Source organism: Tauraco erythrolophus, chromosome 18 (assembly GCF_009769465.1).
Source record: "Tauraco erythrolophus isolate bTauEry1 chromosome 18, bTauEry1.pri, whole genome shotgun sequence".
Taxonomy (NCBI): Eukaryota; Metazoa; Chordata; class Aves; order Musophagiformes; family Musophagidae; genus Tauraco; species Tauraco erythrolophus.
Window position 1 is genome coordinate 16,807,324 of NC_141482.1, and position 13,325 is coordinate 16,820,648.

The 13,325-nt window shown below is 63.7% G+C and overlaps 2 protein-coding genes across 3 annotated transcripts; both read left to right on the plus strand.

Moving 5' to 3' along the window:
- The first annotated feature begins 293 nt into the window (after nucleotides 1–293).
- Nucleotides 294–9,056, plus strand: C18H20orf96 (chromosome 18 C20orf96 homolog). Its single transcript, XM_086623171.1, is given in 12 exon segments — nucleotides 294–352; nucleotides 1,624–1,784; nucleotides 2,141–2,283; nucleotides 2,837–2,995; nucleotides 3,479–3,578; nucleotides 4,001–4,158; nucleotides 4,286–4,387; nucleotides 5,266–5,349; nucleotides 5,644–5,767; nucleotides 5,863–6,001; nucleotides 7,980–8,090; nucleotides 8,807–9,056. Coding segments are annotated over 12 exon segments (1,590 nt in total).
- A 145-nt stretch (nucleotides 9,057–9,201) lies between these two features.
- On the plus strand, nucleotides 9,202–11,494 carry REM1 (RRAD and GEM like GTPase 1). Of its 2 annotated transcripts, none has more exons than XM_086622935.1 (4): nucleotides 9,202–9,517; nucleotides 9,667–9,749; nucleotides 10,854–11,058; nucleotides 11,217–11,494. In XM_086622935.1, exons 1-4 carry the CDS (start codon nucleotides 9,202–9,204, stop codon nucleotides 11,492–11,494), a joined length of 882 nt encoding a protein of 293 aa, XP_086479061.1. The 2 variants fall into 2 exon arrangements, with proteins under 2 accessions (XP_086479061.1, XP_086479060.1); XM_086622934.1 differs by having other exon boundaries at nucleotides 9,667–9,745; nucleotides 10,847–11,058.
- The last annotated feature ends 1,831 nt before the right edge of the window (nucleotides 11,495–13,325 follow it).

Here is a 13,325-nt window from a genome sequence, read left to right on the forward strand (position 1 = left end):
CCTCCTCCTCCTCCCCACCCGCCGCCGCCGCCACCGCCTCCCCGCCTGCCGCTACGCGCCGCGCCGCGCCGCCCCCATTGTGCGGAGCCGGCGGCGGCGGCGGGGCGGGGCGCAGGGGGCCGCGCCGGGGCCCGGGGCCGCACGGTGGGGGCGGCTCCGCCGGGGCGGCGGCCGCTGCGACGCTTCGGAGGGGCCCCGGGCCGGCCCGGTGGTCTCCGGCTCAGAGATGCTCCGCAGCGGTCCGGTCTGGGGATGCTCTGGGATGCTCCGCGCCGGCCCGGGGATGCTCGGAGATGCTCTCCACCGGCCCGGGGACGTTCCGCGCCGGTCCGGGGACGCTCCGGGATGCTCGGTATCGGCCCGAGGATGCTCTGGTTCGGGGACGCTCCGCGCCAGCCCGGGGATGCCCTGCACCGGTCCGAGGATGCTCCGGGATGCTCCGCACCGACCCGGGGATGCTGCGCGCCGCGGGGGCTCCGCGCCGCCCTGCCCCGCTCCGAGGATGCTCCCCCGGTTGAGCCGGCGGATGCTCCGGTCGGGTGCGGTGATGCTGCGGCGGGTGCGGGTCGGGGGTGCGCGGGGGCGGTGCGGGCAGCCCGGGAGCCGCACGCCCCCCGGTGCCGCTCTTATAGCCGGCGCCGCCCCGCCCCGCGCCGCCCCCGGTAAACACCGCCGCGCCGGTTCTGTCAATGGGAGGCGCCGCCCCCCCCGGCCCATTGGCCGCGGGGCGGGGGGGAATATCCGGCTCCGCCAATAGGAGCCCTCCGGAGAGGGGTTGCTGGAGAGAATGGCAGGGTGGCACGCCCCGGTACCCCCCCGGTACCGCCGCCACGGCATCCCGGTAGCTCCCGGTGCCCTCACCTGAGCAGCACAGCATCCCCGCTGACCCCGGGACCTTCACACGAGCGTCCCGGTATCCCGGCCTGGGCACCCCGGGACCTCCCCGTGCCCTCCGGTACCCACCCGAGGATGCTCCAACTACTACCAGTACCCGCTGCTCCCCGGGTCTGGGCACCCCGGTGCACGTGGGCACCCCAGGAGCCCCCGCACCCCTCAGTGCCAACTGGCAGCGGCACCCCAGCCCGGGCCTGGTTGGGACGCTGAGCATCCCCCCGGGGACGCTGCTCCGGACCCCGCCTCTGCCGGTCCACCGGGCTCCCGGGACGCCCACTCTCCCCGGCCCCCCCGGTAGAGCCCTGACCCGGGACAGCCCCCGTGCTGCCCCGCTGGGGCTGGCAGCTCTCGGCCCCCCGGGGCGCGGGAAGGCCCGTGCCCGGCGTCTCCCCGGGGCTCGGCTCCCGACGGGTCAGGGCGAGGGGGCGGTGGCCGCCGGGCCGGGGAATGCGCTGCCCACGGGGCGGCCACGCGGCTCCCCGGTGCCACGAGTGGGGCCACGTCAGCCCCGCCCCTCCCGGCCAGGCCCCGCCCCTCCCGGCCAGGCCCCGCCCCCCTCCGCGGGGCTGCGGGCGGCACCAATGGCGCGGCGGCGGCGGCCCTGTCGCCCCGGAGACCGCGGGCTGCCCGCCAGGGGCCGCGCCCATTGGCTGCCTCCGCGGCGCGCGGGCCCGCCGCAGGGCGCGCGCCCATTGGCTGCGCCGCCGCCGCCGGTTGCTGTGGTAACAGGGGCCCGAGCGGGGCCCGGGGCCGCGCCGCCGCCCGAGGCCCACACCGGGGCTCCCGCCCCTCGGGGCGCCGGGGCCCGGGGAACACCGCACAACCCTCCACCGCGGCTTTGCCACCGCTCACCAATGAGGACAAGAAGAAGAGAGAGAAGAACAAGCCAGGTTGGGAGAGGTTCCTTTATACACCACCCTGCTGTCCCTGCCCGCTGGTGCCCCTTTTGCGTTAACCCAGTGCTTTCTGCTGGGAGATGTTCAGCACAGGCTACAAAAAGAAAATTTCCCAAGGGGGAATGCTGAGAGTAAAGAGGGAGAACTAGAAAAGCCTGGGAAGCGCTTTGTATGCTCAGCTCCTGGGCTGTAACGGTGAGCTGCTCTTGCTGGGCCGCAGAAGGGCTGAATTCAGGCTCTCAGTTGTTCTTTATGTTTCCCCCCGCCACACATGACACGAGGGAGTAGATGTGAGGCGTTGGACTGGACTGTGAAATCTGCACAGGTCTTTTTTTTGTTTGTTTCACTAGTAGTATTTACGCCAAGTAAAAAACCACCCTTGCCTTCGGAAGCATCGTCATCCCAAGAGAAATACCCAAGTTTTACTCAGAGGAAATTAGCGCTCAAGGAGGCTGAATTGGCTAAAACCTTGGAGGAGATTAAAATTACCACGGTACATGCCCCAAATCTCCAGTCCTGGGGTGTGGGGAGCAAATGCATACAGTTACCCCAGCTACCTTCATGGAGGAAATTCTAGTGGTCTGACTCCCTCTTGCAAAATGGCATGTGTTTATTTATTAATACACTGGAGGTAATTACGCCGCTCTGCTTAATGCTGGTGAAATCGAACCTTGATACTGCCTATCAAGAAAAATTAAGAGAAACCGAGAGAGTGCAGACTGTAGCAGCAGGAGGGATGAGGTTTAGGAATTGTGACCTGTTAGAGAAGACAGTATCAGATTTTCTCAGTGCAGCAAAAAGAAGGTTGAGGTGGAGGACATGACCACAGCTTTTTAGTGGGTGAAAGATGGTTATAAAAGAGACAGTGATCCTGCAGCTGGTGGTAGGGAGTGTGGGAGCAGGGGTGTGCTGCACGGGGGAAGTCAGGGTGCCTCAGCTGTCACCATGGGCTAAGAATGTCCAAGGAATGGCAGACGATGGTAAGAAAACTTGGGGCAGGTGGGACTGGTGGAGTCTGCAACGCTTTAATCCACAAATTCCCATAGAATCTGATCAATCAGAAGAAAAATGCCATCGAGGAGCTGAAGCAGCACAGTGCCCGCCTGGCAGAGACCAACTGCCGGCTGGTGAGGGACATCCAGCACACTGATGACAGCACTGCCAGGGAAGCGAGGGTCTTGCTGCAGCAGTATGAAGCATTTCAGGTGAGGCTTTGGGGTTGGCCAACAGATCCGATTCAGCAGAATGCAGAACTTCCCCTTACACCAGTTGGTACTGGGGAAGGGTCAGGCGCTGCGCAGCCCTTTCCACTGCACCGAGTGTGACTGGAGCATCCCCAGTCCTGGGGGGAGCTCTCTGATGCCCAGAGATCCAGCGAGGTGCTCTTGTTTTGTGCCTCTGTCTTAAACTCGCCAAAGCACCTTGACTGGAACTGCCCCAAGCAACAGTAGTCGCCCCTGTAACACCCCAAATACATCCCTCCGTAGTATCCTCGGCTCCAGCTGGCTCTGAGGCACCGCTCCGCTCCCTAGAGTGGCTCCCGTGCACCAGCTGGCACCAGCCGCAGCGACGGATTCCTCCGTGCTGCCAATGCCAGCAACGGCACATGAGGGGCACGTCGGGGGTGGTGCAGGGGGACATCTCAGAGCTCTGCGGAATGAGCAGGGACTGGATTTCTCCCTGTGCAGAGAGTGAAGCCGATGGTACAGATCTTCAATCGGAAGCGGCTGGATACGGCAAGGGCAGAGCTCCAGGAAATGGAAAAAACAATGGAAAAGAATCTGGGAAGTGAGTTACTCGCATTACCATGAAATGCAGCCGGTACAACCATGTTACCTCGGCTTTCCATCTTATTGGGTTAAAGACACTGTGTTGATCTTGTAAATGTCAACAATTCCGTTTCTGAAAATGAATCCCGTTTGCTCCACGGGGATGATCTTCCTGCCAGGAGGGAGAGAGCCCCGTGACAGCGGCAGCCTGGGCTCAGGGGGCAGGAAGAATTGCTCCTTGTCAGCTGTTTGCACCGTCCCGTTGGGGCAGGAGCTGGTCAAGGTGGTCTGACTCGGGGTGGCCATTCCCACCCCCCTCAGGGTGTGTGATCCCTGTAGAGAGAAGGGCTCAGGTGAATGCAGGGCAGACTCCTTAGCTCAGTGCAGCAGCGAAGCTCCGGAACCCCTGGGCTGAGCTTTTCTGGTTTGGCTTTCAACCAGAGCTACAGCAGCAGCTGGATGAAGTCACATCAAAGGTACAGGTTCTTCAGGATGAGCTCAGCGTCCTGCGGACCTACATCGATGGGCCGTGTCCAGAACAAGCTGCCCAGATAGTCCTTCTGCAGCGCAGCATCCAGAACCTGAAGGAGCAACAGCAGGTGATGAGACCTCCCCTTCCCTGCAGCGTTGCCAGGGAGGAAGGAGAGGGCAGGGGAGGAAGGAACGCAATGGGTATCTTGCCTAACGCTCCTGTTCTTTCTGTGTGCTGCTTCCTGCCGTTCTCAGGAGGAGAGAGACAAGACAGAAGAACTGGGGAAGGCCATCTTGGAGGAACTGGAAGAGAAGGCACAGGCAGAACAAGAGGCAATACTACAGAAAGTCGTGGAGGTTCGTGGAGTTCACACGATGCCCCAGCAAGGGGGATCAGTTCCTGGGAGCTGGGGGACAAGGCAGGGGCTGCCACACATTGCCTGTTAGCAGCAACACGGTGCAGCCAGCGCCCAAAGAGCGTCGCTGCTCCCCTCCTGATGCCATACTGGAGCTGTTTGCCAGGCTGGGAGGGCACATGAGAAGCGTTTCTGAGTTGCTGCAGTAGTCTGATGTGTTGAAATATTCTCAGACTCGCTCCGGAGGGTTTACCACGTGGAGGTGAGTGCACTGTGACCCAACATTCACCCTGCTTTATGGTCCCTGTTTTATTACATTATTTAGGTAGCTGCCTCGCTAATTGGCTGTGACACCGCTGTGGCAGCCACATATGTTTGTAATAAATTCATGAGGAAATTAAACTCTGTGCAGCACTACAGAGCAGGGACTGCTGTCGGTCTTCCTAGAACAGGAGGAACTCCCGTTGCACGTTGCTGCTCGCGTGGCGTGCTTAGCACTTTTACTGGGTTGGCAGCTTGAGAGCACTAAGAAAATATTAATTGCTGGTCCGGTTTACGGCCTGCTCTGATGCAGAAGTGCTGTGCCCCTGCACAGGTGAATTTGTAAGCACAGGTAGCAGGAGTAACCCAAGAAATAAGAGCTTTCCTTGGGAAACTGGGATCTTTGAGTTCCTCAGTCTGGTTCCCTGATCAGCACAGTGTGGTCTCAACGACAGTCTCTCTCGAGCGGGAACCCAAACCTTGTTTGAGCAGAAGTAATTTCCTTGAAAACTGATGCGTCTGGACGCGGCCAGTGTGGGCACCCAGCAGTGGCACGGTTTCATGCTGGTGGTTACTGGGGAGTCTCTTCAGCTGGTTTTCTTCCGTTCACCCACACAGGAGATGTTGCTGCACCAGGATGACCTGAAGCAGATGGTGATAAACAATCACGTTCTGCGATGTGAAACACTGAGGCAGAGGGAGGTGAGCGAGCTGGGGCAGAACCAGCACAGTGCAGCAGAGCCAGGCGCCCTCAGCCCTTGTCCTTCCTGAGGATTTTGGCTGCCTTAGTGGGGGATGTTGCCCTCCGTTTCCACTGGAGTCTCTGGGCTGTTGGGACGTCCTGAGGACGAGCAGTCCAGCTGGTATTTCAGGAAGGCTGTTAGGGCTTACTTGCATGAGGGATGTTTTCTTGCTCTGCTGCTTGCAAAATCTCTAGAACTTCAATTCCTCTTTCTCTTGCAAAGTGAAGAACTCTTAGAAATCTAATTCATTCAGATTATTAAGGACCTGGAAGAAGAGATTGGTGAGCTGAAGAGAAGCATCCAGATGCTCCGCCAGAGTGCAAGAGACCCAAGAGAGCTGATCTTTGCTGACGTTCTCCTCCGCCTACCAAAGTAAGGCTGGTCCGTGGGCACGCACAGCCCTTTCTCTGTGCCCTTGGGCTGCAGAGCCTGGCACTGAGTGCTAATAACCTCACCCCCATCGTTTCCCCAGACATCACCGCTAAACCTACACCCCGCCTGGGGTATAAACCCACAGTTACGTTGAGTTCTGCTTGGGAAGACGCCTGCAGGGTGTCATGGTCGTACCAAAGAGCAGTTGGAACCAGGCACAGCTCTGATACTGATGTGCTGTCAGCCTTGGTCACGTCATCTCTCATCTCTTCTGGGCTTCCCTTGGTGCGGCCTCAAGTGGAGATTGGTGGTGGGACAGGTGGGACCAGCAGAGCTTTTCGAGGCCCTCCTGCCTACGCTGGCTCTTACTTTATTGTTTTCACTTTGCAGTTTGGGGAAAAAAAAATGAGGGAAGGGCTCAGGCTTCTGAGGAGCATCCTGTGGAGGCCAGGTCTCGTCCATCTCGAGCCGCCTTGCTGGTGGTGTGAAATGGCACCAGCGCTCTGTGGGAACAAAGATGGGCAGCTGTTTCCTTCATATTTTCAAAAACGCGTTGGCGGCATTGTCTGGCAGCAAAAGGGCAAAACTTTCTTATCTTTCTCACTGCCCTTTCCCTGCCCCAGTTCTCTGGCAGCTAATTGCCTCCCCAGTGGAGGTTGTGGATAGCCCCCGCTCCAGCTTACGGGTGTGTGCTGTGCTGGTGCTGGATACAAGAATTACGAAGCGAAGTGAATCCTCACTCAGCGTTGATGGGGAGGAGCCCTGCCAGCTCCCTGCCAGGAGTGCTGGGCTCTCCTTTCCAGGGACGGACCCAGACGGGCCGAATCCTACCACCACCCAGCCGTGACACGCTCTTTTCCACCGTACCCACGGCAGGCTGGGGGCACGACGCTGCCCCTTGGCCCGCGGCAGCAGGGTCCTGCCCAGGACAGACCACCAATGATGTAGAGCTGCCGAGGTGCCTCAGCCTTCTGTGCTGTCTGCTGAGCAGGGGTACAAGCCTGAGGGGAAAAAAAGGCCAAAAGTGTTTAAATCTCAAGGATGCCGCAGCCCGAAACCCATGGGTGTGTGCAGAACAACGTGCACGTGTGCGTTGACGCACGGCGACTGCCCAGGGAAATTGTTCTGGGCACAGAGGCGTCTGTTAACGGGGCCGTTCCTTTCCAGCGGGTCCCGCGGGTGCAGGGCAGCCCTCGGCTCCTCCGCACCCCACGTGCACCCAGGGGTTGTTTTCCATGAAAATATCATCCCTTGGGACGAGCGGATGCTCGCCCAGCAAACGGGTGGTGGAGCAGGCAACAAGAGGGGCTGGATCCTGTCTGGGTTTTAGCTGGAAGCTGGGCACAGCTGCAGCGCTGCGGGGGCACGAGCCGGAGCAGGAGGGAAGCCTGGAACGTGGCGAGGGGCGGCGGGGGGAGGTGGACGGCTGCTGGAGGGATTAATGCAACTTAATTTTTTTTCCGATTAAAAAAAAAATGATAAAAAAAAAGGGAATTAATTAGCCTCGACAGCTGGTGGGGCTGGGCTTGCTGAGGGGGGCTGGGAGAAGAGTTAAAAATAGCAGAAGGCCCGAGTGGAAAGTTTGTGTAACATCACAAGTCGGGCATCTGGCGCTTACCCGCCCGGCCAGGCGGGAGCCCGTGCCAGGGCCTCTCCGCCATCCCTCAGCCCTTTCCCACTGACCTCCCTGCAACTTTTCACACGACTTCCCCAGCCCTTCGTTTTTTCTCATTAACCCTTTAGGTCCAGACACTGGATTTGTTTCTTGAAAGAGCAAAATCAGACACGAGCTGTGCCCAGGCTGGGACTGTAAGGGTGCACGGGAGCACCGGGCGCTCGCTGGGCCTCCGCGGGTGCCAGCGTGCTGCTGGCAGTGCCCGGAGGAGCTGTAACCCCCTCCATATCCATTCCCATCTGTGTTTCAGTTTTCCCTCTTTAAAAATCCTCTTGCTTCAAGGGGCCCCGAGTGGATTTCACCAGCAGCAGAGAAGGTGGCACAGCCGACACAAGTGTGCCCTCTGACGGCGGGGCTGCCATGCGGGGGGCAGGAAGCCTCTGAGCTCTGGGTGGGCAGCGCAGAGCATCCGAGCACTCACCCACCTCCCGCCCTGGCCACGCAGGAGCTTCTCCTCCTCCTCCTCGCACCGAACCAGCCGAAGCACGGCGTCTTATTCCCACTCTTTGCTTTGCCCCCCCTAACTCTCCTCTCTCACCCAGGTGCACGCCGGACACCGAGGTGGTCCTCGGCCTCCCCGCCGTGGAGCCGCCGCTCTTCAGACCGCACCGCTCACAGACCCCTCACCCAGCACATGGCACAGCCGGGCTCGGGTGAGGCGCTGAGCTCCTTTGCCATCGGCGTTTCTCCATCCCGGCCCCGCTCGGCGTTGCGGGGAATCTCTGGTGGGGTTCATGGTGCAGTAAAGGTGTTGCCGTCACTCCCGGCTGGCGCGGGCTGTGCTGTGCTTACGGGCTGCCGTCCCTCGGAAGGAGCACGGGGTGAGCCCCGTGACCATGGCTCCCCAGGTGGCACTGCCAGCCTGACCCTTCGTGCCGTTGCGGTAACACTCAACCGGAGGGGTCGAAGCCAAAAGAGGCCTTGGCGTCGCTGTGACCGTCAGGGGTGCCCTGGGACTGGCCCTGGTGCTGCGAATCGCTGCCAGCACACCCCACGATGGGCTGGGCTGGGGTCCCAGCGCTGGGTCAGGCCGATGCTCGGGCGGTTTGGTGCCAGCGGTGCCCGCACAGCTCCGGGCCAACCGGCAGGTTCAAATAAAACCAGCTCCTGTTCTGGCCCGTGCCAAGCCAGCCCCCGGCCGCGCTTCCCGTCACCGGCTCCTGGCGATGGCACTGCTGCGCCAGCCGAGCAGGGCTCCGGGGTCCCTGCCAAGCACGGCCCCTCCGGGCACCGGACGCCGGGCACCGGGACACCTCCTGGGCGAAGCGGCGAGGCCGCGGGGAGCGCGGCCGGGGGGCTCGGGGGGCCGGGGGGCCCCTGCCCCGCGCGGGAGCGGAGCGTGGCGGATCCCGCATCCCGCATCCCGCAGCGGCGCGCCCGGGGCCACCACCGTCCCCCCGCGCTGCTCCCAGGGGACGCGCCCCGGGGGACTCGCCGTGTCGCGGCACCGGGAGTCCCGCGGGGACCTCGGGGACCGGACAGGGCGGCCGGAGCCGGGGCTGGGACCGGGACCGGGACCGGGACCGGTGCGGTCGGGGGTGTGTCCGTCGGGGGAGGGACCGGGCGCGGCGAAGGGGCTCCACCTCCCGGATTTAAAGCCCGGCCCGGGCGGCGGTTGAGCCTGTTCCAGGGAAAGTTGTGCCCGAGCTACCGCCGGCTCGAAGGGGCACCGGGAGAGGCACCGGGAGCGGCGCGGCCGGGGCTCACCGGGAGCCGGGGCCCCTCGGGGCGGCCTCCCCCAGCCCGCTGCCCTCGGCGCCGCAGATGACCCTGAACAGGCAGCGCGGGAGCAAGAGCCCGCTGCGCAGGAGGGCCAGCACCCCTCTGCCGCGGCCGGGGGGGCCGGGGGCCGCGCCGCGGGGCGAGCCCTGCCACCCCCTCCTCGGCCACTCCGCATCCGAGCCGGGCGGCAGGGCCGCGGCACCCCGGGGCAGCTGGTCCTCCGACTCCTCGGGCTCCTCCGGCTCCTGGGACCCTCTGTACCGCGTGGTGCTGCTGGGCGACCCCGGCGTGGGCAAGACCAGCCTGGTCAACCTCTTCGCCGGCGTCCAGGAGCGGGACGTGCTGGAGCAGCGCAGAGGTGGGTGCCTGGCGAGGGGCTGGTTGGGCTCCGTGTCCGTCCCCGAGGTGGGAAAACCCCATGTGCGAGGTGGAAGGAGGCCAGTGCCAGGGCCAAGTGTCAGTGTCTGGGCAATGCTGTGCCAACCAGGCTCTCCCGGCGTCTTGCAGATGCCACATACGAGTGCACGCTGTCCGTGGATGGCGAGGAGACCACGCTACTGGTGATGGACACCTGGGAGCCAGAGCAGCGGGTACGGAAGGGTCAGGGCTGGGTGCTGCAGGGACCCCCTGCTGCCAACCAGGCCAGGTCTGCTGGGACGTGCCCAGGGGGCATTGTACAGGCACAGCTGCTGCTTCGGGGCCTCTGAGCACTGCCAAGGCCTCCTTGGGGCTTTCCCAGCTGTGACCAGGGCTGCAACTGCCCTCGCCGCAGAGCGGGAAACACGCTGGACAAGACAGGGGTTGGGGTCGCGTCTCTGACTGGCTCTTTGCCCACCTTTCCCTGGCGTGGGAGGCTGCCCACCATCTTCTCACCAGTGGGGGCTCTCGTGGCGAGGCACTGCGAGCGCAGGAGCAGCCGTGTGAGCACAGGGTGTCCCTTGCACGAGGGGCAGGCAACAGGGAGGAAGGGGCTGCGGGGAAGGAGTGCGGTGCCAGCCCACAAATCCACGTCAGGTGGTGCCACCAGCCAGGACACGTGCTTTAGCAGGCACAGCAGTGGCCCCGAGAGCCTGGCATGGAGCATTCCCTCCGCCCAGCACACAGAGACATCCCCTGGGCAGAAATCCCAGCGCCGCGGTCGCTGCTTCCCTCAAAATGCCCCTTTGCCTCCCTCCACGCCGGGGCCCAGCGTTCCTGTGGGTGACACCAGGCAGCGACTGGTTCCCGGGAGTGGGGATGGAGCCGGTGCCTGGGCTGTGTTTGTGGGTGCAGCACCCGTGTGTGCTCGGGCTGCATCCTGCCCGTGTGCCTGCGCTGTCCGGAGATGCCCCAGCACCATAACGCCCCGACAATGGCCCTTTATTTCCACTATTCCTTAATCTCACCCTGCCCTGCGGGCACTCGTGCCCAGATCACGCAGTGCGCTGTGCCCGCGTCACATTGCGAGCCTGGTCACACAGCCCCAATTTTTTTCTTATAGAGGAGGAAACTCTCTCAAACACCCCCCAAAGCCAGGAGTTTTTAAACTGCATTTTACAGATGGGGCCACGTGTCTGCTCCCCACGATGCGGGGTCTGGTGGAGTGCGCTGGCAGGTGCTATCAGTGCCCAGGTGCCCTGCCATCCCCCGGGAGCAGTTGGGGCTGCCACCAGCCCCTGCAGCGGGGTGACATCTCGTTCCCCGTGCGGTGGCAGGGTGAGGAGAGCTGGCGCCGCAGCCAGTGCCTGCAGGTGGGGAACGCCTACGTCATCGTCTACTCCATCACCGACCGCGGCAGCTTTGAGAGCGCCTCGGAGCTGCGCATCCAGCTGCGCCGCGCGCGCCAGGCCGAGAACATCCCCATCATCCTGGTGGGGAACAAAACCGACTTGGTGCGGTGCCGCGAGGTCTCCGTCGAAGGTGAGTGGGGACCCCGGGGGACCCTGCGCCCAGGCTCCCTGCCCAGCTGCTTCCCCCGCCTCTGTCCCCTTCTCCCTGGATGTGCAGCCGCTGCCCCGCGTGTGGCAGCGCCCGGGGTGCCAGCGGGGCTGTGCCCCCTCCCTGCCCTTCCCTTGCAGAGGGCCGTGCCTGTGCCGTGGTGTTCGACTGCAAGTTCATCGAGACGTCGGCGGCTCTGCAGCACAACGTGGCCGAGCTCTTCGAGGGGGTGGTGCGGCAGATCCGCCTGCGCCGTGGGGGCAAGGAGGCCCGTGCACGCCCCATGCCAGGCCAGAAGCGCAAGGAGAGCCTCACCAAGAGAGCCCGGCGCTTCCTCGACAGGCTGGTGGCCAGGAACAGCAGCAAGGTGGCCCTCAAAGTCCGCTCCAAGTCCTGCCATGACCTGTCCGTGCTCTGAGAGCTGCTGCCTTCCCAGCCCTCCGCACACCCAGGCTGGGACTCTCCTCTCTGCCAGCAGCACAGCTGGTGGCTCGGTGGGCACAAGGAGAGCCCGGACAGAGCCGGAGCGATGCTGGGGACGTGGAGCTGTTTGAACCAGTGCTGAAGGACACCCCGGGTGCTCTAGATCCAGCCGCTTCCCCGCCAGGAGAGGGGACAAGTGAGGCCAGGTCCCCTGGGCTGCACCCATGGAGCAGAGGGTGGGATGGGCACCTGTGCTTGGGCGGTGGGATCCTGGCTTACAGTCTCTTGGGGTGGCCGTGCCCTGGTGCGGGGCTGCCTGCAGGGCTGGAGCAGCTCCGGAGGCTGGCATGGCAGTCCTGCTCATGGTGCCCGTCCTTCACAGGGCAGCAGGGACTGGTAAGGGCACGGTGGCAATGCCCACCTCGAGGACGTGGAGGAGCCTGGCCAGGGAGAGGAGCTGGGGGAGTACCGTCAGTATTGTCTGGCACCCCTGGCCCCTCCAGGACAGCACTGCGCCAGGGCTTCATGCCATGTCTCCCTGGCACCAGCGTGTCTCGGACTGAGGTTTTTCTGCTGTCTGTGTACTGGTGCAATGGGGAAACCCCTGGATCTGCAGAATAAACCACATCAGGGAGGTGCTGGTCCCTGCCGGGTCCCTGCCATGGGGAGCCACGTCCTGGTGCCACGGCTGAGGACCTGCCTCCTGCTCCAGCTGGGCCTCGGCCGGCTCCAGCTTCACCAGCTGAAACGTCTCGGGGCAGGGAGAGCCTCTGTCCGGGGTTTCCTTTGGCTGCCCTCCGTGGAAGTCCCAATTCCTCACCCAGTGGTCGCAGCATCGTCCCTTGTGATGGCAGAAGCCCCCAGCCCCCCCGCACCTCCCGGCTCCCAGCTAGCCCTGGAAAAGCCGCTGGGAATGGCTGAGCTCTGCTCAGGTGCAGGTTTCAAGCCCCTGAGCGCTGCAGGGGCCGCAGCCTGGGCAGGGAGCCGGATGCTCGGAGTCTCCCGGTGCCACGGGAAGGGGCAGGGAGGCAGGAGCTGAGCAGCACGGCACCGGCCGCAGCGTGGCACAGCCGGGAAGGGACGTGCTTGGCTGCAGCAAGCAGTGAGTGACCCCGGGCGCCCGGGGAGGCGATGCTGGAGCTGCGTGGGCTCTGCCGGTTGTTTTTAGGCTGCGTTGGAGGCCAGCAGCCGGGACACCACGGGGTAGCCTGCTCAGCGGCCCCGGGCCTGGTGCCAGGAAGGATCAGCCGTGCCCTCCCTACCCGGGTCAGGTCGGGAGTTTCCGCTTGCTCTGTGGCTCGAGCGTGGGGAGCTGCTGGAGGCAACCGGCACAGTGCAGCTGGAGAGGGGGTCACTGGCGTAAAGAAGACACTGGGATGGGGCAGTGCCCTGTCCCTGTGGGAAAAGAGTCTCTCTGCAGGTGCAAACCCAGCCAGGGCTTCTCCCTGCCAGCTCTGTCCCCGGGACCAGGGGTGCCCGCTCAGGCTTCTGCTCGGTGCCTTCCTGCACCGTTGGTGACTGCGGTGTTGCTGCTCTGACTCCGGGTGCTCTGTCGGGTCCTGCCCAGGAGCCCCGCCGCACCCCGGTTCCTGGTGCTGCTGGACACGCTGCTGCGGTTCCCACAGCATCCGTCACACCGGGGCCGGGGGCTCCTCGCCGCTGCCGGTCCCTCCCGCAGCTGCAGCCGGCGTTTCCCTGCAGCAGGAGGTGGCGGGGGGGGCGCGGGATGGAAAGTTGGCAGCCGGCAGAGAGAGGAGTGGAAAGAATGAGCTCAAACCCAGAAAAATGCGGCCGTGCCGGAGGGTGGGAGGAGAGGCCAAGGGGGG

Excerpts from the sequence above, each read along its gene's own strand:
- REM1 (XM_086622934.1), top strand. The coding sequence starts at position 9,202 with ATGACCCTGAACAGGCAGCGCGGGAGCAAGAGCCCGCTGCGCAGGAGG. Across the intron at positions 9,518-9,666 it reads CGTGCTGGAGCAGCGCAGAG|ATGCCACATACGAGTGCACG; the intron begins GTGGGTGCCTGG and ends GGCGTCTTGCAG. Across the intron at positions 11,059-11,216 it reads CCGCGAGGTCTCCGTCGAAG|AGGGCCGTGCCTGTGCCGTG; the intron begins GTGAGTGGGGAC and ends CTTCCCTTGCAG.